Raw genomic sequence first — 25,536 nt, 5'->3', positions numbered from 1 at the left:
ATTTGGCTCTAGTGCTCAGATCCTCGTTTATTAATCATAATTATAGTATCAGAAATTTAGAATGATTCAATTCAAAACCGTAACGTACTCTACTTACGATATGATTTTTTGTGAGTCTTCAAAAGAATATCCAATGCATCAATAATATTTTTCAGTCTATAGGATTTGTTTTACCATAGTATAGCACATATTTTACTTCCTTGATTTGTGTCAATGCAAGGCATGAAATTGTCAGCATATTAGGGTGCGAAGGTCGCTGCACAATTGGCCTGAAAGACGCATGCGCTTCAGCAAGTTCAATTGGTCTCTCCACGAGTCGTCAGCGTAAACATTGGCATAAATACCTTTATATGCACTGTATTTTCCGGCGCTGCTTCATTCATTGCAGTTGGTAAAATAATATTAAACAATCACTCATTCCTGTATATGTTCCAGTACATACTCGGTCAATATAACGCGAATTTTATTAGTAACCGATTGAAAATTCCAGATACATAATACGAAATTAAATAAAACACTATCCTTGCCTAAGTATTACGCCTTAGTAGGTAGGTATTTTTTAAATAGTAAATTGGGATAATGATAAGTACTTAACTTAGGTACCTAGATGCTTTCAATCAAGATGATTATGATACTTTCATAAAAATAAATTACATATTTATTCATGTCAATGTGCCAGCAGTTTTAGAGCCTAACGGCATACTCCGTGACGACGGCAAGAGACCTGACGGCATGACGCTCATTCCCTGGAAGCAGGGACGTCCTCTTGTGTGGGACGCAACATGCGCGGATACGCTTGCTCCGTCTCATACAGGAGGTACCTCCCTTGCCGCAGGCGCGGCGGCGGCCTCGGCTGAGTGCTCCAAGCGGCGCAAATATGCAGCTCTCAATGAGAGTTATATATTTATGCCGTTTGGGGTTGAGACTATGGGACCATGGGGTCCAAGCGCTCGTTCCTTTTATAAGGAACTGGCAAAGAGGCTCACCGAGGTGACCGGTGATCAAAAGGCTGGCAGCTATTTTGGTCAGAGAATTAGCCTGGCCATTCAACGTGGCAATGCTGCCAGCCTTTTGGGCACGATTCCTGACTGCGGCGCTGGGGGTGAAGTATTTTTTATTTTGTAAATAGTTTTTATCATTAGTAATTTTTAAATTTTAGTTTTTAGTCATTTTAAGTTAATGTAATATTACAAATAAAAATTTTTTGCAAAATTAATATTGTATATGCGACGCTTGGAGCTGAGGCCTGAGAGTCAACGGTAGACAGCCTTGAGGGTTAATTAAAATGTATGTCACAAAAATTGGTGCTGTCTGAATAAAAATGTAGGTATTGTTATTGACTGTCTCACACATAATTATATGGGTGCTACAAAAAGCTTGTTATTTTTATAGTTTTTTAGGTTGTTCGCGGAATGACTGCATTGACCATTACGCAATGTAGAGCTGTACAGTCTTATGATCATGTCACTTTATTTAATGTGGCATCAGAAACATGTCCTTCTTTGGCAATGCCTCTATACGGCTATGTTTATTTAAATATACAAGATACTAAATTTTAATGTGATGAAATTACTACTATACCTATTTATTGAAACATAAATAATTTGAATTGCTTAAGTGCTTGTTACTTATTTCCATTTTAATTTGTTCACAGAATGTCTGAAGGAGACGTGTCACTTATTCGCGACGAGGACGTGTTGCGACGTATGGTAAGCTATTATATTATTATAATGACTTTTGTTTCATCATATTATATTTTATTTTATGACTCCAATGTTGAATGAAAGAATTAAGATGCATGGATAAACGCCTGGTGAATATCAATAGCAAGAGGTTACAGTTGCAATAGCTATTACGAAACGAAAAGGAGCAACTAACTGCATGTCTGTGTAGAATTGAAGCTAGTTAATGATCATACAACACGCTTAATTCTTTAAACTACTACTTAAGTCTTATTTACTCAATAAACGCTAAAGAGGCTAACCTCTAATAATAATGAACGAATAACCCCTCTTATTAACAACTGAAGTCGAATCTTCTCCTCTTCAGAGAAACTCTTAATCGGGGTCTAAATGAGTGGTCTAAATCTCACTTTATTTTAATTAGTTTACTTAACGTTTCCAGTGGCAGCAGACAGAGGACTTCTCCCGCAAGAAAGAGATCCGCGCACACATGTACCGCCTGCGCGAGGAGCGCCTGCGCAACCTTTACTCGCCGGAGCCCGCCGGCGACAAAGGTAGCCTTCCTCTTGCAATAATACCCTTTGTGCACACTCAGTGATCTCATCAAGCCCTTTCTAACTTTATTACGTTGTTGAACCACTAGCTTAATAAAATTAAATGTGCTTAATATGCATAGTAGTAGTCCGTGCGCTTAATATTGTCGTTAATAAATATGTAATGTAATTATACTATTATTTTATGAGACAGTTTTATGACGAGATTAGCGAACACCGTCTCACGCTTGTAGAAATATATTTGAAAAAGCAAACACTAGTTATGTGTGTCACCCTTTGTTACTCATACACTTATATGTAGAAGTATATGCCTCCGAGCCTACATTTATCTGTGCCGTATTTATACTGTTTACGTAAAGCCTCTAGAGTAGCCGTGTGTGCCCCCCTCGACAGGTTGTGAGTTCACGTCGACGCAGGGCCACGTGAAGTCCTTCGCCGACCAGAGCTTCCAGTCCATGAAGAGCAAGGAGGTGCGCGACGCGGGCTCCCCGCCCAAGGAGTTCACGTACCGCGGCCAAGGTGCCTACCACACCGATACAATAACCGACTAACGCTTCCTAACCGGTAACACCCGCCCGCGAGCCCGCGCCGCCAATAACGCCCGAACTCTTTGCAGATCTGAAGGAGCTCTCCAACGCCGGCTGGAACGTCGAGTCCGAGAACACGACCAGCGACGACGGCCACACGCGCGTGCGCACCGTCGCCGCCGACGTGGCGGGACACTACGACGTGCCGGGCGGCCGCGGGCACTTCGCCGCGCTCGACACGCAGCGCCGCGCCCACACCGAGTACCAGGACGACCATTCCAGTCTCAAGCGCGACGAGAGCTCCACCAGCACGGCGGCCCGCGAGCACGTCGTGCGCCAGACCGACGACGGAACCCACGTTTCGTCCTCGAAGACCAGCTCCTCCTCCACGTCCAAGTTCCAGCAGGTCTCCTCGACGAAACTCGACCCAGTGCCATATTTAACCGACGACGACTGTGACCGACGACAATTCACGCGCGACACTAACCGTACCGAAGAAACGCAGAGGAGAGAGGTGACTAACGACTACGAACAAAACTTGAGAAGGAGCGATTTGGAAACCGGGGAACTGGTGTCCAGGAAGGTGGACTACCCCGACGACGACACCAAAGTGATCGTGGAGACGCGCCGGCTGCCCGACGGCACGCGCGTCACCAGCACGCGCCGCGAGTTCCGCGCGCCCGCGCACGTCAGCCGCGCCGAGCACCGCGAGCACCGCACCACGAGCGAGAACAAGTCATATCGATCCACATCACAACAAAAATCTGACGTGAGGGAATCGACCTCGAAAATTACCCGTCACAATGTCGACAATGATTTCGTTGACATCGTGGACTCCCAAAAGACGTCCGACGACTATGATTTCAAAAGGGATCATCGAACACACTATACGACGACCGAGAACGACACCTACGACAGTCAGAAGAGAGTGAACAAGCAGCGGCTCGAGTCCGATCTGAACGAAATCAGACATGACGTCATCACGGACGAGAGGAGCGCGCGGCGACCCGGTCCGCAGGAGTGCGATCAGCCCAAGAGTACGGCGGAACGAGTTCATCACACGACCAGAGATAATAAGGTCGAGGAAGTGGTCGAGAGAAAAACGAGCACGGAGAGATACCAGACGACGTACCAAACTGATTTTTCTCAAAAGAAGATAAGCAACGACTGGAGCCCGTCGCAGCAGGCCTGGGCCAGCTCGCTGCGCGCCGACACGCCGCCCTCCACGCGGCCCTCCACGCGCGCCTCGTCGCCGGGCGGCCGCACTTTTCAGTCGAGCACGTCGTCCCTGAGGAGCAGCGTCAGCCCCGACAAGACCTCCAGGAAGCCTCCGAGCCGCGGCGGGAGTCCCAGCAAAGTCGACAGACAGTCCCCGACTCGTACCGTGTCCGATAGATACTCGAGCTCTCATTCTACGCAATCAGTGACCGAGAGCAAGACGCACAGGTACACCAGTCCCGAGGGAAGACCTCCCCACGGAAAATCTCCCACTAGACCTGGCTCCAGTCCGGATAGAAAGCCGCAGGACGGATCTCGACCGAGATACAGCGTTAGCCCTGATAAGAAACTTCAAGATTATACGTACCGCCCGAGTGCCAGTCCCGACAGGAGCTCTCCGAACAAAACCGGTCCAGCTGACAACCACCCTCGAACGACTTCCCCGTCTAGGCCTGTGGGTCATTCGATGAGACCGAGCGTGAGTCCTGATCGAAAACCAGCACCCAAGGGACAGAGAACTAGCCCGAGCCCCGATAGGAAGCCTGCGTTTGATGGCACCCCAGCGGATAGCTTTCCTAGACATACTTCTCCCTCGAAGCCTCGAGATCATAATGATACATATTCTACGAGACCTAGTCAGAGCCCTACCAGAAAACCAGGTGAGGGAACCACAAAAAGCCCTACGAAAGAATATTCTACTCCGACTGACTCGACCCCAGGATATAAGATTCCTGCAGACCAATATTCAAGTCCTACCGCCAATTTCCCACGTAACACTTCTCCTTCAAAGCTCAATACGAGACCCAGTTCGAGTCCCGAAAGGAAGCCTGCTTATCAAAAGGAAGCTACACCTCAGCAACCGAGAGTCAGCCCCGAGAGAAAACCCGGATATATGAGACCGACGGCGACCACCAAGACCAGTCCTACGACTGATGCACCGAGAAGTGCACCTCATAAGCCCTCCGCGAGCCCCGATAGGAAGTCACCCGCTAGACAATCGAAGATAACAAAAGCAACAGAAGATCATTACACATTCATCGATGAAGAAACTAAAATGTACACTCGTACTGGTAGGCAAGACGTGAGCGTTACAGAAAAAGACTACCGAACAACTGAGAACACACACCGCGCACACGAGCAAAGTCCATCTCCGGCACGCCACAGCCCCCCAGGTGACAGCCGCCCCGACACTCCGCGGTCAACACTAAGGAAAACTTCTCGTTCGCCGTCTCCTCCTAAGGGGCCTGTTACTTTTACTCAAGATCAAGTCGAAAAGGTAACGAAAAATTCGACAACAGAAATAGATCTTACAGACGTTACGAAGTACACTAGTTACACCGATGATGTCACAACGCATCAACAAAAACCTACCGATAGAGACTACTCATCCCCTGTGAAAGACAAACCCTCGACGATAAAGGATTCGGAAAAATCGACCAAAGATGTCCCTAGCAAGGAAGGCTCGCCGTCTAAATTTGGAACGTACGAAAAAAAACAGCGAAACTCGCAACATAATGTGGATGAAGTTACACAAATCACCACAGAACAGAGTCGATACGACTCCTTAACGCGTCGCGAAAAATCTAGTTCTCCTAGAAAAGTTCCTGACGTCCCATCCTCGCCCACTAAAAAGACTCCAAGGGATAGTGTGTCGCCCACCAAGTCTGTCACAAAAGATTCTAAATTTAAGCATACGAATGAGTTTATTAATGTGGAGAGAACAACCGAGGAGATCAACAAGAAAACGGTTACTAAAGATCGTCCCAGACAACTCGTCACTCCTTCGACTAGTCCCACACGAAAGCCTAAACCGGTTGAGACTGCACCATCGACGGGACAAAGCTCACCCACGACCTCTGTCAGTGGATTTGTGTACTTCAGCTCACCGCGACCGCAACAAACCATAGTAACAGACTTGGACGATGAAGACACTTACGTGGTGACCAGTGAAACTGATGAGGTGACTACTTATCAAAGGCGACCTGATACCCTTGAATTTACTCGAACACCATCACCTTCTAAAATTCCATGCAGATCACCATCTCCTGAGAAACGAGGCACACCAACAGACAGTCTGCCAAGAAAGAGCTCTTTAAAGAAACCTGTCAATTACACAAACCGAGTGTCCCCGACTGAGAAGCCTCCGTCTAGTTTTCAGGTGTCGCCAACGGTTGAAACTCCCGATCATCCCGAGCACAAAATTGTAAAGAAGGATCATCCTGACCAGCCAACTGGCGAGCCCGTAGCCAAGCCTAAGCCACCTTTGGAAAGACGAGAGACTTACGAAGAGCGATGTCGAAAAATCCTAGGTATGATGGAAGACAATACAAACAAAACTGCAACTAAGAAAACCCTTCTTTTGAATGAGCCTGAGGCCGACACTGGTTCACCTAATATGTCTCCTTACTTAACTCCGAGCCCGAAAGATGATACGCCGTTTAAATACCCCAACCAAAAGGAAACTAAAGTTACAGAAGTTACGCAAACCGACTTCATTACTAAGGAGCGTGAACAAATTATAAGAGACTCTCGTCCAGGTGCACGAAAACCTACATCAAGGGATAGTTCACCAACAAAATTACAAGACATATTTTCGGAGATGAAATGTGACACAACTGACACCACTTATGATGAGTACCATCTGTCAAGAAAAGACACGCAAAAGACTAGAGAGAATAAACCTAAAGTAATAAAGCCTATCCGATCGAGTATGAGTCCCGAAAAAAGGAGTCCTAGAGATAGCCCCAAGGACGAATATCCTTCGAGGCTAAGTCAGAGTCCTGAACGCAAAATAAGCCACAAAGGATCACCACAAACACCAAGAACGACTTCCCCGTCTAAACCTAATTCGAGATCCAGCAAGAGTCCAGAGCGCAAGCCGTCAGCAGCAACCACAAAGAAACCCATTGACAAACAAACTAGGGAACCATCGCCATCGAAACGACCAGCAAGTCCTGGAAAACAGCCCGGCTATATGAAACCAACTTCAGCTACTTTAATAAGACATGAGACTTATGATGTCGAGGAAAGCACAACTGTAAAGGAGACCAAGTCTGACGTGACAGATATTACAAAACATTCTACCACGACAGAAGATGTAATAAAACATCAACGTAAATCTACAAGTCCAGACCGTAGATCTCCAGCGAAAGACGTCCGTTCGCCTACTAAAGAGCCACTATCTAATGAAGGTGTGACTCCTACTTATACAAAATCTTCTCATTTGATCAAACAGGAGACTTACGATGTTGTTGAAACTGAAGAAGAGAAGGATTCTAATGTAACGACAGTTCATTCAAGAAAATCAATGTCTCCAACGCGTAAACCCAAGGAACCATCTGGCATTATACCTAAGTCTACCCATTTGATCAAGCAGGAAACTTACGATATAGAAAAAAGCGAAGATACAAAAGATTCAAAGGTCATTCGAGGCTATCCTGGAAAATCAACGTCTCCAACTCGTAAGCCAAAGGAACCATCTGGAACGATACCTACATCGACCTATTTGATCAAACAAGACACTTACAACGTTGAAGAAAGCGATGAAACTCATTATACCAAGGTCACCCAGGGCTACCCAGGGAAAACACATTCTCCAACACGTAAGCCACAAGACACATCAGAAATCATACCTAGGTCGTCTCATTTAATCAAACAAGAGACATACGATGTAGAGGAAAGAGATTCTAAAACTACGCAAGTCCATCGAGAAAAATCCAAATCACCAACACGGCATGCGAAAGTTCCATCGAGCGTGGCTCCGGAGAGGCAGCCTCAGGAACCTACACATTCTCGAACCCCTTCGCCTGAAAAGAAAACCTCTAAAATTACAATAGATACTGAAGATTTTGTTATTTCAGAAAGGGAACAAGAAGTTCTGGCCAAAGTACAAAAGTCCTTACGAAAACTTTCACCGAATAGATCTGAAAAATCTCCAACACGTGGCCAAAGTCCTCCTAAGTCTACGACTAGTTTAAAGGATATTGATATCATCACTGAAGAGTGTGTTGATAATGTCCAAATTACTACTCACCATGAAGATACCATGGATGTACAAACTACATTCAAGGATGATGACGCTCATGCTAAGAAAACTAAGACTGATAAATCAAAAGAACCGACCAGTCAAAAGACGCCAAGTAAACCATCGTCTCGAAATGTCTCACCAGTCAAAAAACCTACAACAGCTTCCAGTCCAACTAAAGGAGACAAAGCACCAGAATCACCAGGTAAATCAAGAAGTATCTCCCCTAAGAAAGCGCCAAGCTCCATTGAGCGCCCGCAATCGCCACAAGTTCCAAAAGCTAGCGGAATTAAACCAAGAGAACCCGTTCATTCTCCCGGCAGTCGTAAGCCGACGACCAACATCACATCGCCCACTAAAGCTGATAAAACAATTGTTACAACAGAAACAAAGAAAACTTCTGGAACAACGTCGCAATCTAGTTTCACAAAATCGTCAACAATAAAAACAACCAGCAAAATTCAAACGCCTACCAAGTATAATGAGCCTGAACCAAAACGAGCTCCTACACCTAAAAATTCATCGATCATTAAGAAAGATACAGATGCAAAAGTAACGCGAACTACGAGTGACTTATCCTTGAAGACTAAGAAGCCTTCGCCACAGAGAATGAAGTCAAAACCTGAAATACAAGTGAACGATACACCGTCCACAAAAACTTCAAAACACTCTCCTACAAGCAGACTTCAGAAACCAACCATATCGGTCTCGCAGAGTAAGTTGCCAAGTAAACCAAAATCAGCTACGGCATTAAATACGTCCACGGACGATGATGATGTCATTATTGATGTACAACAAGCTAAATCATCCAGAGAAAATTCTCCCGATAGAATATGCCCAACTCCAATAAATTTTGGAGAAGAGGACATCGGTACACCTAGGTTCCCTGACGAAGTAAATGAGCCAGACGATGATTTTCGCCAACGCACTCATCACACCATCCACGAGGCGGAATCTCTTGTTGACGATATTGTTGAAATATGCGAGGATGACGAGTTATTTGTCAAAGTATCAGACAGTCGCATCACTGAATCTGATGAATGTCTATTGAGCGTCAATGATAAAGTTACCAAGTTTACTAACAAAATTGAGACGGTAAATAAAGATAAAAAGGATGCTACGAAATATTTCAAAGAAACTGAAATAAAAGTTCATTCAGATTACATTGACGAAAACTTAAAGTCCGACGAGTGTCTGTTGTCTGTGTCTGAGAAAGTAAATAAGTTTGCTAAGGGTCCGAGAGATACTAAAGATAGCAGAAGCCCATCACGTAAGATTGTTGATGAATATGATAGAAATACGATTTATCAGGATGATTACACAAAACTAAGTGTAAATGATAAGGCTCATTTGTTTGTTGAAACGGCAGAAAATACAAAAGTTTCGAAAACAAAGCCAGCACAAAAAGTGGAGCGCCCCAGTTTGAATGATGTTGACGAATCATTAAAGAGCGATGATTGTTTACTAAGCGTTTCTGACAAAGTTAATAAATTCGTGAAAACAGCTGAGCAGTTCCTCACCCAGTCCCAAGAGGTAGAGGAAAAGGAAAAGAAGATTAAAGAACAACATGATCTTATTATGAGAAAAATAGTTGGAAATATAGATGACGATACTGAGGAGACAGAACACAGCATAACTACCCCCGAAGAAACCGTTGTAACTGGCGGTAACGACAATAACAAAGATACCGAAAGAAACGTTAAGACTCGTGACAGCGGTGACCACAAACTGGGCTCCTTCGCAAAGGAAACCACCTCATCCCACGCCAAGGTCAAAGATCACTCCGGTCCAAACTTGAGGCCCACCGAAAAAACGCCCACAATAAAAATAACGACTTTGCGGAGCAGCGAAGCCGTCAAAAAGGCTAAAGCTCTGTTCGAGAACATCGCAACCACTCAAAAGACGAAAGACACCACATCGAAGACAACAAAGCTAACGGACATCGGCGTGATCAAGAAGTCCCCGAAAACAGATTCCACGATCGTTCTTCATCCGTCCATCGAAGACGGCTTCGATGCGTTGGACGCGGACAGCGAAGCGGACGCCGCGCCCGACGCGCCAGAAGTCGAAGACCGTCCCGTCGGGAAGACTCCCGCTCGCGCGCCGCACCACGGCCGCGTGCTCGACGACAAGCCGCGAGGCAGCCCGACCCGTCTCACGACGCAGTCGCCGGAAGTCCCGCGGACTCGCTCGCCGATGCGGCAAAGCGCCGAAACCACCGCGGCCGGCAAAACGGCGACCGCTCGCCATCCCGCACAGAGAGCCGAATCGCCCAACTTGCGGCCGGACGCCGAAAAGACGCCCCAGGATAAGGTGCCTGGATACCAGCGTCCGACGAAAACTAGCCAGATTAAGGAAGAAACGAAAATCGTGGAGGAGACGGAAGCGAGCAGCCGGCGGGGAAGCGGCAAGTTCGGCGTCGAGCTGCGCCGCGCCAGCGCCGAGCGCGCGCCCGAGCGCCGCCGCAGCCTCGACCACCACCAGCCCTGCATCGAAGATATCTACGATCTGGACCTCCTGGAACAAATGGTCAGTGCCCGAATCTTTTGCATGCTGATGTGTGTTATTTCCGTAGCTTCGATGTGCCTGTGTTTTTACTGACCGTTTTCTATTTTCAGTTGGAAAAGGTCGCGGGCTACGAGCAGAGGCGACGCATCCGAGCTCAGATAAGAGTGGCCAGGAAGACGGCGGAGACCGAGCGGACGCATGACGATTCTAATCACTTGAGGGTGACGAAACAGAGCACGCTGCGAGTGTCACATTCCAGATCTCCCGATCGACGCAGCTACGGCAGGTCGCCTGACCGTCAGTCGAAATCGACTCCCCAAAGAACTACCTCACCGGAGCGCCACCCGAAGGCCACGCCACAAAAAGCTCCTTCACCAGATCGTCTGGCAAAAACGGCGCCGCAGAAGCCTGAACGAAGCCAGCCCAGGGACACCTCGGTGCTGTTGAACGGTCACGCAAAGGAACCCGCGAAAGCGGTCGGCGACTTGACCCGGCAGCGAACCCGCAGCCCAGAAAAACCGATTCCAAAGGTAGCCACTAAAACGAGAAGCCCTGTCAGGCAGCCCAGCCCAGAAAAGAAGACTAGAACCACGTCTCCTAGCAAAGCGGCTCCTGCCAAGCCCAAATCGAATCGATTCAATGAGTACGCGACGGCCTACATGAAGAAGGCAGGAATGAACGAAAGCGATAAACTTAAGTTCGCCGAGGCTAAAACTAAGAAAGCCGATACTGCTGCTCGGAAGACCGTGAAACAGGCTGAAGAAATCAAGGTGACGGAGACCAAACATGTGACTTCGTCGACGTTGAGGAGCCACACGGAGCGGACGTCATCAAAAGATGAAATTGAAATCGTGCATATGAACGGGAAAAGATCTCCATCGCCTGAGAAAAAACGAAGTCCCGAGCGTCAGGAGATCCAGAATGATAGACTGCGCGAAAAGTCTCCTAGTCCAGTCATAAAACGGCAGAAGTCGGACACAAGCAAGAAGGAAACGATTATCAAGACCGTTTATGAGATCGACAAGAAAGTGCCGACGAAGACGGTGCAAGAAGATAAACCGTCCTGGGTGACGAACAGGAATTTGAAAAAGATCACTTCCGAAACGAGGACATTCAGCAGCAGGAAGATCGAAGCTGAGAAACCTAAGTACCGCGCGACGAGTCCTTCGAAAGTGATATCGAAGCCCATCGACGTCATCACGTCGAGCTACGGGCCGGGGCCGCTGGACTCCGACGGGAAGCCTCTCTTCGGCATCAAGGCTCTCCGCAACGGCGCCTCGAACGTCCGAGGTAATCGAGTGCTACAAACCTTACACTACACTGAGTCACCGCATCATTCACAAAACAAATGTTTGTACAAGTGCCGAGACGCTTATCTCGGCAGTCGGATTGTTATTCTTGCACAAGTAAAACGTTTACTGAAACTACATTAAAAGTAAGATAACACACTCACTATTAAGCACTCGTTGTTAAACTGTTACACATAAAAAATATTGACATTTTCGGATGCGTAATCTTTACACGTCATAACCGGGGCGTGTCGAATATAAACACATCCTATTTGAATATATTTACAGTAAACCTGCAAGTGTCAAATTGTATTAATAAGACGTATCAAAAACGACATGTTTCAATAAAACGTTGTCCTCAGTCAAAGGCACGGTGATCCGGCAAGAGTTCCACTCGCGCAACGGTAGCTCACCTGAAGGCTCCGTGTCCGTCACCGCCTACTCCAGCTCGCCCGACGCGCTCGAGCGCCTGCTGCGGGCGCAGGGCGAGCGGCCGTCGCGCCTGCACGGGCTCGCCGCCATCACCACCACCAAGCGCTTCGGCGGCGACACCGGCGCCTCCTACCAGGACGTGCACACGGCAAGTATCGGTCACGGCGCACTCTAGCTCGCCTGAGGCGCCGGAGCGGCTGCTGCCAGCCTCACCACCACCGAGCGCTTCGGCGGCGACACCGGCGCCTCCTACCAGGACGTGCACACGGCAAGTATCGGTCACGGCGCACTCTAGCTCGCCTGAGGCGCCGGAGCGGCTGCTGCCAGCCTCACCACCACCGAGCGCTTCGGCGGCGACACCGGCGCCTCCTACCAGGACGTGCACACGGCAAGTATCGGTCACGGCGCACTCTAGCTCGCCTGAGGCGCCGGAGCGGCTGCTGCCAGCCTCACCACCACCGAGCGCTTCGGCGGCGACACCGGCGCCTCCTACCAGGACGTGCACACGGCAAGTATCAGTCACGGCGCACTCTAGCTCGCCTGAGGCGCCGGAGCGGCTGCTGCCAGCCTCACCACCACCGAGCGCTTCGGCGGCGACACCGGCGCCTCCTACCAGGACGTGCACACGGCAAGTATCGGTCACGGCGCACTCTAGCTCGCCTGAGGCGCCGGAGCGGCTGCTGCCAGCCTCACCACCACCGAGCGCTTCGGCGGCGACACCGGCGCCTCCTACCAGGACGTGCACACGGCAAGTATCAGTCACGGCGCACTCTAGCTCTCTGGAGCGGCTGCTGAGCGCAGAAACTCATCTTCACTATAGTCTGGTCCGTGAACACGTAGAATTTTGTCCAATGACCCCTAGCTACCCATCCTTATCGCTCGCGCGTAATTATGTTGCTATCGCGCTCGCACACTCACTGCGGATGCCAGTCGCACAGTCGCGACAGCAATATAATTACGCGCGAGCGATAAGGATGGGTAGCTAGGGGTCATTGGACAAAATTCTACGTGCTCACGGACCGGGCTTTAGTACTTGTCTCCTTGCCGTTTGATCTGGCAGAGTACAATAGCACGATCCGGTTCCTCTAGATAACGAAAAGGCGACTGAGGGACAAACCAGTCTGACTAGCGGGGGAGTATAGTGTAGGCCAAATTCTCCATTTACCGATTTATTGATGATTTATATCGCATTCGTACGAACAACAGCACATCAAAGTAAACAGTATGATATCTTACGTGTAAAGATGTATTAATCTGTTTTGCTGTCGACTGTACCGAGACCGACGAGTATGCTGAACCGGAAGTAGATGTCGCATGTCTGTGATGTCTGGTTCGGACGGTACCGTTACTATTACTCATGCAAGCAACGGTGGGAATCAATTGTATTCACCAAAAAAGTTAATGCTGTATTCGTCATAATTTTCTATGTAAGTTCCTCCGCAAAATTCAATGCCTATTATTATGCACCCCAGCAACATGGTTTCTTAAGAGGAAGATCTACAGCTAGCAATCTCGTGGCATTTCTGGATGACGTATCTCATGGTATGCAGTCCGGAGGCCAGATTGACACAATATATACAGATTATACCAAAGCATTTGACCGAATTGATCACGCGATCCTGCTCACTAAGCTACAGTCCGCTGGAATTCACGGGGATCTCTTTAGATGGTTTCGATCCTACATCGCGGATAGATGTCAGACTGTAGTTCTTAATGGTTTCTCTTCTAATTCACGTTTCTCCGCCATTCCATCAGGCGTTCCACAGGGTTCGATCCTGGGTCCACTGTTATTTATACTTTTTATAAATGACATTCATAAATGTTTCATTCATTCTCGGTGTCTATTATTTGCTGATGACATGAAGGTATACAAAAAAGTTAGCACTTTGAGTGATTGTATTCACTTGCAGCAGGATCTGGATAGACTGCACCGTTATTGTATCTTAAATAAACTTGATCTTAACATTTCCAAATGTAGCTGTATGACATTCACTAGATCCCGAAATGCAATATTCTACAAGTACACATTAAACGGGCAAGCGCTTCAGAGAACCGAATATATACGAGATCTTGGCGTCATTCTGGACCCTAAGCTTCTTCTTGACAGGCATATTGACTCAATAACTTCTAAAGCCACAAAAACCCTTGGATTCGTAATTAGACTCACGAAAAACTTTAAAATGGCTAAGTCACTTAAAATATTATATTGTTCACTGGTTAGAAGCCAGCTTGAATATGCATGTCAAGCATGGAATCCCCAATATGATTATTACATACAAAAAATTGAAAAAATTCAGAAAAAGTTTCTTAGATTTTTAAACTTCAAACACCGGATAATGGGCACGACTTACGAGGCTGACTGTAAGCATCATCATCTACTTCCATTAAAACTGCGAAGAGAAGTCGCTGATCTTACCTTCCTCCATAACCTAATTAATGGTAAAATAGACTGCAGTGAGCTTCTTTCGCGAATCAAGTTACAGGTGCCAACTCGTGCCAATGTCAGGAGAAATTATCTTAGACTTGACGTTGATGCATGTACCACTAATTATGGACGCAATTCCTTCTTTAACAGAGTTTTCAAAACTTTTAACAGCAATTATTCTGAAAATGTTGACCTTTTTCATATTGTGAGACCGAACTACTTCAAAAATCAAAGTAATAAAGAATTCTTTGACGACACTTTAGCACTCTCCCGGTAAAAAGTTGAAGTATCTGTTTACTGCTTAATATTCTGCTATTTTGGTATGGCTTTAGTAGGTATTTTTTGTATTGTTTTAACTTTTTTCATATATTGTAGTTATACTGCATGCTAAATGGTTTTGTTTTGGATTGTATCTTGATATGCTATTTGTGAAAACTATGTAAGGCATTTTTGATCTTAACCGCCTCATCTATTAATAATGCATATATGCTGTTTGTTTTCCATAAAATAAATAAATAAATAAATTATAGTTTCGTATTTTCACATTTATGTATCTTTATTTTTCTAATAAGTGCCCATTACATTACATTAAAATCCTTTTACCTAGCAGGTCATGGCTCTTATGACTCATTATACATTTATGAGTCAATGTCATTCCTTTTTTGCTCTCATTGGAAAGCATTGTTGGTGGGAAATGCGTCGGTTATTCTGAATTTGGACAGTCCAGTCACAAGCAATTCATAACGCGAAGTGTGAGTGGGCTCTCGGTACGGACTGCACTTACTGACGTTTAAAATATTTTGTTTTAGAAGGAGGAGCGCGCCGCACTCGACCAGTTCACGCACAGCGACCGCCGCGTCATCGACACCCGCATCGAGGACATCTCTGACGTCACCAGCGCCGCGCACGACAGGCTCGGCTCGGAGGACAGGATGATCGAGGACCGACAGGACAGAGCGACCGACAAACGGGTCACCGAGGAAAAACAGGATAGGTTGACCTCGAACAAATACACGGAGGGGCGACAGAATAGGACGACGTCAAAAACAGAAGGCAGGCAGGAGAGAATCGCTTCTGATAGACACCAAACGGAGGGTAGAAAGGAGAGAATCACTGTTGAGAGGCAGGCTCCTGAAGGCAGAGAGGAGAGGATAACGGAGGTCAGACAGGAGAGGGTGGAGAGTAAGGAGGAGAGGCCGCGCGCTCACAGGACCGAGGACCGGCACGAGAGGACGGAGAGGGTACAGCGGAGAGAGGACAAGAAGACCGTCAGGCAGAGCTCGGTCAAGTCGCTCACGGAGAAATACATCAAAAGTGCGAGTAAGTGATTTGATTTTGTAACGTAGACTTGTCTTAAAAATACACAGTCGACTACCAGTTTAGCCACACGTTCAACATCTTACTATAAAAAATATAATAATGCGCTACTTTTTGTCTACCGGCGTTTGCCAGTCACTTCATTGCGAATGCGATGCATAATCGCTGCGATACGTAATGAGAATCTCGGTTATAGAGATCACTCCAATCTTTTATTCAAACAATTAATAAAACTTCAATAAATAACATCGGCATTTCTTATCTTGTTTAGAACCAACAATACGATAGAATCTCTATTCTATTGAAATTCTAATAAAATAAATCCATCTGAATCGTGTTCCTGCATCAGATTTGTATTAATAAATAAATAATAACTAATTTTCCGCTCCGCTAACAAGCTTTGAACCATTTAGGATGACAATGGACACGATCAGAGAAAGGTCTTCAACTTTTTCTCAGGTTTGCCTACACCCTCTGTCACAGTGGTAAACAAACGATGGTTTATGTAAAATGGTAATTTACTCTTAAAAATATATTTGACGTCTACTTCTACGTAACGAATTCGGGATTTAGAAATTAGGTAATTTCGAAAATGTATTTTACGTAGTAAAAAAATTAAGAAAACGAATTCGGGATTTAGAAATTAGGTAATTTCTAAATCCCGAATTCGTTTTCTTAATTTTTTTACTACGTAAAATACATTTTCGACGTGATTAAAACTATTAAATACAAATGATAAAATTAAACACGTCAATTGATTAATCTCGCTACGCACAACGTGCGTCGCACATACTGTCATTTGAAATTTATAATTGCATAAAAAACGACTGACAAATGAAAAAGGCGTAATCCATGGATTAAAAATAATTTAACGTAAATTAATATTAAGCCATCTTCTTTGGTATAACTATCTTACGGATTTTAATTTGAATAAGTCCTGTCAATGACAGCTACTTTTTATTTATGCTGGTTCTTCAACATTTCGGAACCTCACCGCAGGTGGCGCCGCGTCTATCGCTAGTCTACCCGTATTGTGAACATTGTGATTGCATCTTTTGGTGATTGCGCCGAATATCGGCATAACGCAACGATCGCGTGAACCGCGACAACGCTTGCGCAAGCCGCTTTCATACTTATATTGTTCAGTAAAAGCGAAGGTTTCAGTCGATGGACCGCGTCACGCCAGAGCGGACCGGAGACAATCGCATGGCAAAATACCGGCCGTTATGAAAAAGTGAAGTGACAAGTAAAACAAACAGCGTACTATTGTTTGTCATTTGTTTGTTGTGAAGTGACGGTTGCGGCAGTTTCTTTTGAATTCGAAAAAGGAATAATAATTCGCAATCATGTGGATGCGGACGGCGAATATGCGTACTTGTTTTGTTTATTTATGTAGCAAGTAATTTTTTTTTTGTGCGTTTCGATATTCGAGTACCGTCGTTCTACACTTTTATAATAATTTAATTTCCATACGTTGAACGTTCAAGTGCAGGTAGAAGTGTAACTTTATTGTGCGTCCTTCGATTCTGACGTCCCATTGTGGTGGCAGGTGAGCCTCGGAGCGAGCGCAGCGCGTACCCGAAGGCGGGGCTGATCCTGCGCACGGCCGGCATGAAGGACTCCGTGTCCAGCGACTCCTCCACGCACGCCGGTCAGTAGCCAGATACATTTGTCAAAAACTTAAATGTCTTTGGATCGAACTTGTACTTTCTTAACTGTAATATTAAAGATCTAGTCTAGAGTGATGTCGATTTCTATGTAACAATTAATATTCGATACTCAAGTAGGTATTTATTTCATTAAGAATTGTTTTGCAATCCATAATTCTCTTACTGCCCGTTAGTTACGATAACGGACGTAACATACAAAAGTACTTAGTTACAGTAACATGTTACAGCAGTAAGTAGTACAGTCGACTGCACATCAAAATAAACATTGCGGTACCTGCATGTTTTGTATTTGTGATTAGTGCTATTTTGCAATGAACTTAGATCTTACTTTTGTCGTTCGTTTTGTCGTATTCACTTTACAATATACCATCAGGTCTCGCGCGCACCGACAGCGAGCATAGCCTGGGCTCTGTAGAAGACAGCACCGTAGTGTCGTCGACCACGGACCGCGACGGGCGCGTCACCACCACCACCACGACGCGGCGCGTGGTGCCCTCGCACCACAGCACCACCTCGCACCGCAGCGTCTCGCACCACGTCACCACGCACCAGGCCGGCCAGGAGCGCTCCTTCCTCGACAGCTCCACGAAGGTCACCGGCGTGCAAGACATACTGACGCGGATGAAGAATGCTGACATCGGTGAGTACCTACTATACTCAATGGGTCATATGTTTTCACAAGTTTCTTCACCTCTAGTGACGTATTCTCATGCGGGTGAAAGAAGGTGACATCCGGTAAACAAGTCCTACACGCAAAAAAAAAAACAGATTAATCAATACATCGTAAATTAAACAAGTTTAAGTAACTAGCGACCGCAACGATATAGTATCGTCGTCCGAAACTTGAATTACTCAAAGCTGAGCAGTTCATATCAGTATGCATCACGTCTTGAAAATCATTTAATGAAACTTGTCAGAAATATTAAATATGGTTGTCTTGATTACCCTAATTTAATTTTCTTACACGTAAGCCGCAAGCAAGCGATGCCATTGGTTTGAACACGCTCGTCGCACGACACGTCGCTGACTTAAGACACCACGTCAGAATGCTCAATTTTCCTTCAGTGTTGTCATTTTTTGACTCATCATTTTAGCCATAAGACATCCACTGCTGAACATAGACCTCCCCCAATCATTTCCATAATGACCGATTGGTAGCGGCCTGTATCCAGCGCCTTCCAGCAAATGCCACCTTTATGAGGTCGCCGATTGGTAGCAGCCTGCATCCAGCGCCTTCCTGCTACCTTTATGTTCTTCTGATTAATTTCGTCGTGGGTCCAACGACAGTTTAATTTTCCCCCGGGACAAACTTGACCTTCACTGGTTGGTTTTTTATTGGCGGTCAAGCTGTAGATCCTGGCTACACAGGAGTTGCAGTGGTGGGAACGAGAGGTGGGAATAGTCCCGTACCTTTATGAGTTTATTTTTTGACTAAAGCCTGGTCCGTGAGCACGTAGAATTTTTTCCAATGACCCCAAGCTACCCATCCTTATCGCTCGTGCGTAATTATATTGCTGTCGCGAATGTGCGACGGGCGCCCGCAGTGAGTGTGCGATCGCGACAGCAACATCATTGCGCGCGAGCGATAATGATGGGTAGCTTGGGGTCATTGGACAAAATTCTACGTGCTGATGGACCAGGCTTTAGTAATTTCTAACGCCTGCGTCCCTCCTCAGTGATCCAGGAGGGCGACTCGTCGGAGGACAGCGAGGCGCGCGCGCTGCTCAACAAGTTCCTGGGCGCCACCGTGCTCATGAGCGGCATGCAGGCCTACGTCACCGAGCGCCCCGGCGGGAAGGTCTCCGTCAAGCAGGTTAGTCAATATCCAGCCTTATCACTTCACTGTTGGACTCAGGAGCGTAGCTGGCCGGACTATTTCGGATTAGACAGAGTAGGCAATGAGGGTTTTCGCGAATAAAAGATCCGCTAGATGGCGGGTCGTGGATGTGGGGTTTGACTGCTGTGTGATTGGTGGATTTTGACATATCTGTCAATGTCATGTCAAAAATAACCAATCATGCAGCATTTGGACCTCGCGCCTACGTATTGCCATCTGGCGGATTTTTCATTCGCGAAAACCCTCATTGCCTAAGAAATTTCTGTAATTTTGCAAAAACCATTTTTAGTTGAAACTTATCAAATTTTAATACAGGGCCCGACCAGGCCTGGCTCACTCCGCGCGGTACATCCGATAATTACCTACAGCGAAGCGCCCCGCCGGCGGGTATTATATCAGTCGAGTGTCACGCGCGCGCCCGTCAAGACGCTGGCGTGCGTTGTAGTATGATTATAATTCTATGATCGAAGTATTATTTAAAAATGGACATAAAGAGAAAGAATTATTGTGCGGCGTTCGGGTGTTTAAATTCGAAAAGTAATCTACCGGATTTATCTTTTTTTTTCGCTTCCCAAAGATGCTGAAAGGTATGTTTGCCATGTAGGTAATCAATAATTCTTAGGATAGTATAGGAACCTAACCTACTATGACTACTGCTCAGAATGTGTTCGTTCGTTTCAGCCAAATGACGTCCACTGCTGGACAAAGGCCTCTCCCAAGGTTTTCCATAATGAATGCATACTTACCTACATACGTACCTCATTACAAATAAGTAGATTAATTATTATTTTCACTAGACAGCAACCCTAACAGCGTAAGAAGAGTTCAGAGGCACGCGATAGAAAGAGACATAACTTGTAGGTGAATAAAATTGTAGGTACGTAGTGCTGTGCGAGCTGAATTCCACTGTATCGCGTCGTAGCAAGACTCGCAGTTATTTAAATCGTCTTGCGGAGTAATCCTTCTGTACCTGTACTATTACTTATTCTGTGGCCCGACTAAGGCACGCTACGCCACTGGCTAGACTTCTGTTCAATACGAAATAGTCTATGTCTTTCCTGTGACGTCTAGGTATAGCGAATTGCTGCTGAAAAGGTGACCTATCACAACCTACCAATTCACATCTTTCACCCGTCCTTTAAAATTCGATAGACCCCTTTGCGACCCCTAATTCTACCGCCTTAGGCTCCAACCAGCCTACTCATTCTACTGGTAAATCCGCCACCATCTTTATGCGCTTTTATCGAATCAGTCTGTAAATAATCGTAAACAGACAAAACCACCTGAGTAAGTTACATAAGGTGCGGAACAATAATATGTCATCCAGCATGCCAGAGCTAGCAATGCGCTGTAACATCTGTATCATCGTCTAATCCAGATTGTCACTATTGGCAAGAACTGGACTCTGCGACTATACAGGGTGTTGATGAAAAATGTAAATATCTTTTAACGTATTTATTTAAAACTAGCTTTTGCCCGCGGTTTCACTCGCGTGAAATTTAGTATGTCACAGATCGTCATAAATTATAGCCTATATGTTAATCTGGGTTATAAACAGTAATACTGTAAAGTTTCAACAAAATCCGTTCAGTAGTTTTTGCGTGAAAGAGTAACAAACATCCAGACATCCAGACATCATGACATCCAAACTTTCGCATTTATAATATTAAGTAGGATAACCTTAAATTTGGGGTGTAAACAACTCCATATTATACATTTTGAACGACGTCTGATGTTGCTATTGTACGACAAAGACAACGCTCTACGAAACCAAAATCAGCCGATTGTCTCTTTTCAAAGTACGATGTGCATTCTTTATTGCCTCTAACTGTATTGATTTACCAACTACAATGTCTTTGTTACTATTCAGTAGACATGTAATTATGTAGTAGACATTAAAGCACTGTCTTGCATTACTCAGAAGTCCTGTTGTAATTAACAGACTGCAACAAATATAAACGAAGAAACCATGACGTTCTTCTTAAAAATCACGATCGAAATTGTGTTGAAGATAAGCAAGTAAAATATAAACAGAAAGCAGACGGCAACTGTTGATGACACTCTGTATTTACTCGTAGTAAGAGCGTGAGTAAGTTTGCGCGGTATCTGGGTATCAGTTCGCCGCCATTTAACTGGGAGTTACATACTAACTATGAATTTTGAAGTTCAACAACAATATTTTTATTTATTCTAATACAACAAAAAAAAGGTTTGGTATCAAAATTGTGTAGTTTCCGCCCCTATACATATAAATAAACCAATAAACCTGCCTGAAATTGTAATAACTAAGTAAATTATTTGTGAGTTGGGTAAAATGATAACTCTGAATTGTTGTAAGTACTTAGGTAGGTACTAATATCGAATTTGTAGTTCATAAAAAGTATGTCAATTGACTGGTGTGGTATATCAATTACCTAATTACGTTATAGGATATAGGCAAACTACACTCAACATCAAATAAACCGCGACGCGAACTTTAAAGATTTTCTTCTGACACAATCATGGTACCCCAACAATATTGGTATTATTTGAAAGCCCAATAAATATCCTTAAAGAAAAATACATTTCATTTCTAAATAAATGATTAACATATACCATAAATGTGACTTGAAAATAGACCTCACTTTGGGCTCACCTCTGGGATCAATTAGACCAATTTTTATGGTTATAAAACCAAATAAAGATCTCACGTGTCCTCTTTAACAGATGGATAGCGATTAATCCCAACTTAACAGTTTTATAGTCATAAAAAATGGCTATAGCGTAACTACCTATTTTTTGAAGAAGTGACTCTGAATCCTTGTAAAGACAAAAAAAAGTATTTAAGTATGTTTATCCCGTCGTCTAGTACCCATAGTACAAGCTTTGCTTAGTTTGGGACTAGAGGCGCAGTGTAAAAATGTCCAAGGATATTTATATAAAAAAAAAAAAAAAAAAAACATTTTTGGGGTAAAAACCTTTCGTTTAATGAAATGAAGTTTAGAACTAGGCTTTCAAATGGTACCAATGTTGGTGGGAAGTGGGGATGCATACGTTTGATAAGTGCTTGTCGTGGGAGGTGCGATTTATTTGATGCCGAGTGTATCTTCCCTATTTGACTTCAGGTACAATATGTACGAGTATACCTATGATACCTTATATTCTTGCTAAGCTTACCTACTTGGCAGTCCATTTAATAAGAAAACAATTTTCGATCCATTGACCCAAACATTTATTACACATAATCTATTTTGAACTATAGACGTACGTACTCACGCATTGTACAAGACAATGACAAAATAATTACAGTCTATTCTCCTAAGTAGTCGCAAAATAACCGCCCACGCGGACACAAGGAAGATAGTAATTAACTATAATTTAAGACGCTCGCCATAATGTAGAGTCACGACCTACACTTAAATATTCATTAGGCCCAACTATAAACACAAATATTATTACGTCATGCATGATACAATAAGGCATAAACTTAACTACTCTAAAAATTTCCACTATGACCAAACTTTTTTAGCAGTCTAGATAAAAATATACTTAAGCTAAATAAAAGTTTAAATTCAGTCTAGTTTCAAGTGAAAAAAAAATTGTCCTACTTCAGTGTAATCGTAATGACTTCCTAGCAAAATCTACTTTATGGCATAAAACATTGAAATGCTTGCCAGCGCTTTAAGTTCTTTGAAACAAAACATTCCAAAACTCATTCACTTGTTTCTCGCAAACAAATGAGTTTCGTTTCATTGTGCAAGCGCGCCCTTTCTTCCTTTTACATTCCGCAAATCATCCCTTCTGCGCACGCGTCTGCATTTGGACAGCGACCAGCGCTATTATTTCCTCTAGTAAACAAAAGCGAAGCCGAACGCAGTGCGCGCGCGACTATTGCCGTTTTAAGCCACGCGCGGAAAGCGCGAAAACGCGGCAAAAATAACACGCTCAGCGCCGACATTTCCTTTTCACTACCCCAAAAAGAACATAACCGGCAACTAGCTGTACTGAAACTTGCACTTTGCTGATTGAAAATAGGGTGTAAAGTTGATTGAAGAGGGGACGCCGCTATATTCGGCGCGGTGACGTCAGAGGCGGGCGCGCGCGCAGTCCGATCCGCACTCCGGCGCAGAGCGGTGCGCGCCAACTAATTATGACTTAAATTAAACAAATATAGATATCATTAATTATGATATGATATTAAATTTAACAATCAATCAATTAAAATACCCCTAGTGCAGTCCCGTAAGGGCAGCAAAGTAGTGAAGTTCCAGTTTCAGGATTACAGTTTTTTTCCACCCCCATTCGGTAAGTGAGATTTTTAATTTATTTTTTAGTAAAATTATTAATTTATAAATAAAAAAAATATTATTAGCATTTAATTATAACTCAAAATGTAAATAATAGCAGTCACATTAAATGGAAATAAAGAACAACCTGTAGCCGCAATCTACACACGGCAATCCCGCCTGTCCAACCATCCTGATTTTGACATTATTAATTTAGCAATTCTCTACCTAATATGTAGGTATATCTCTTCACGTTTACAAACTCTAGGAGGCTTCATTTATTTATTTTATAAATTATTTTTTAGTTTTTCTTCCAGTTTTTAACCAATTCATTTTTGAATTAATAATTTGGACCACTCCACTTTGCAACCGGTCATTAAAAGGGTTTTATCTGTTTGTGCGTTTTATAAGGCAGTAAATAGTTTATATTTTAAACACTTATTCAAAATCTCTTGGTAAGTCTACCACAATACATATTTAAAAGCAGTTTTTTTTTCTCTGGAATGAGTCACGTTCAAATCATTTGTCACTAATGACATATCCGTTTCCATCCCTAACCTCGACCGGCACCTTGGTCCATCACAGGCTCTCGCGTGTCACTCGTGACCTACACCGGCTTGACATTGCGTCCATCATGCTCGCCGTCCGCCGCGGCGGTGTGTCACGGCACCGACGAAAAGCGCCACAACAAATAGAAAATAAAAATACCGACAGTCTGAAATATTTAGAGAGTTTAACCTCTAGAGTTAAAGACGTGTTGAAAATACGACATCTCTCAAGGAAAGAATTCGGATATGAATAGAATGTTTTGAAATTTCGATTTTGTCTAGGCTCAGGATTATTTTCGAATGATTTATTGGATTTTATCCTAGTAGTATAGAATTATAAGTATTATAACGTCCACAACCACATATTTTTTTCCCCGATTTACTGTAAATTAGAACAATCTTACTTATTTCGTTTACTAAACAAATCGAACATTTTTACAAGTTAATTGTGAATTAATGATACATGGATAACCACGATAGCCGAACGGCGAAGAGGACGGATTGGCCGACTCGAGATCCGAGGAACGCGGGTTCGAATCCCACCGCCACTCGACTATTGTGGTGAGCCCACTCGTAATACAAGCTTATTTAGCTTAACACGAGGGGCTAACGTAACTATTAGTAATTTGTGCAATACAAATTGCTATTAATCTTTAAAAAAAAAAGACATTATCTAAAAAAATAGTACCTACCTAATGCAGCCGAAGTGGCCAGCTCCTCTGTGCCGCTATAGATCAGATATCATCACCGCCCAATCACACGATGAGGACTTTCTACGCCCGGCCCTTTCCACACTAATCATGTTATAAGCCTTATCTCGTAGAAAGTACATGTGATAAAGGTAAGGTGCATCCTTACTAGGACTGAGCGTTCGCCAGCGAACTTGCTCGCCCAAATACATGTCAAAGTATTTATCAAGTCACACAACCTTTCTCAATATTATTCATTTTCATGGATAAAAAATACTCAATAATTATGTGCATAGACACGCTCCGATAATAATTCAACTCTACATTTACGAATATTCTCGGTTTCTGAATATTGCGACCAATACAATGAATGGCATATTATTGTACATATATGACAGAGGTTTTTCAAATTCTACTTAACTGTGCGTACACTACATGATATCGCTCTAGTGCACACGCAGCTTAATATCGCAAATACGCCCGCTGAGGTAAAGCACTCCGAAGATAAATTATTGGCTTCTCAAAAGTAGGACTCACGACAACAAAACCTT

The 25,536-nt window shown here is 44.3% G+C and overlaps 1 protein-coding gene across 1 annotated transcript in view; it reads left to right on the top strand.

Annotated features, from left to right (window-relative positions):
- LOC135075484 (mucin-2-like) overlaps positions 1-25,536 on the top strand; it is a 65,915-nt gene that overhangs the window by 17,888 nt on the left and 22,491 nt on the right. The window contains exons 2-13 of the mRNA XM_063969923.1: positions 1,655-1,709; positions 2,125-2,236; positions 2,630-2,755; positions 2,853-10,534; positions 10,624-11,803; positions 12,165-12,382; positions 12,429-12,862; positions 12,922-12,982; positions 15,469-15,979; positions 17,526-17,627; positions 18,020-18,286; positions 19,323-19,459. Coding sequence (XP_063825993.1) covers positions 1,656-1,709; positions 2,125-2,236; positions 2,630-2,755; positions 2,853-10,534; positions 10,624-11,803; positions 12,165-12,382; positions 12,429-12,862; positions 12,922-12,982; positions 15,469-15,979; positions 17,526-17,627; positions 18,020-18,286; positions 19,323-19,459 — 10,884 coding nt within the window. The 5' untranslated portion in view covers position 1,655. The remainder of the gene's footprint in view (positions 1-1,654; positions 1,710-2,124; positions 2,237-2,629; positions 2,756-2,852; positions 10,535-10,623; positions 11,804-12,164; positions 12,383-12,428; positions 12,863-12,921; positions 12,983-15,468; positions 15,980-17,525; positions 17,628-18,019; positions 18,287-19,322; positions 19,460-25,536) is intronic.

This window comes from Ostrinia nubilalis, chromosome 10 (genome assembly GCF_963855985.1).
Source record: "Ostrinia nubilalis chromosome 10, ilOstNubi1.1, whole genome shotgun sequence".
Classification (NCBI taxonomy): Eukaryota; Metazoa; Arthropoda; class Insecta; order Lepidoptera; family Crambidae; genus Ostrinia; species Ostrinia nubilalis.
This window is presented reverse-complemented; position numbering and strand designations above follow the sequence as displayed.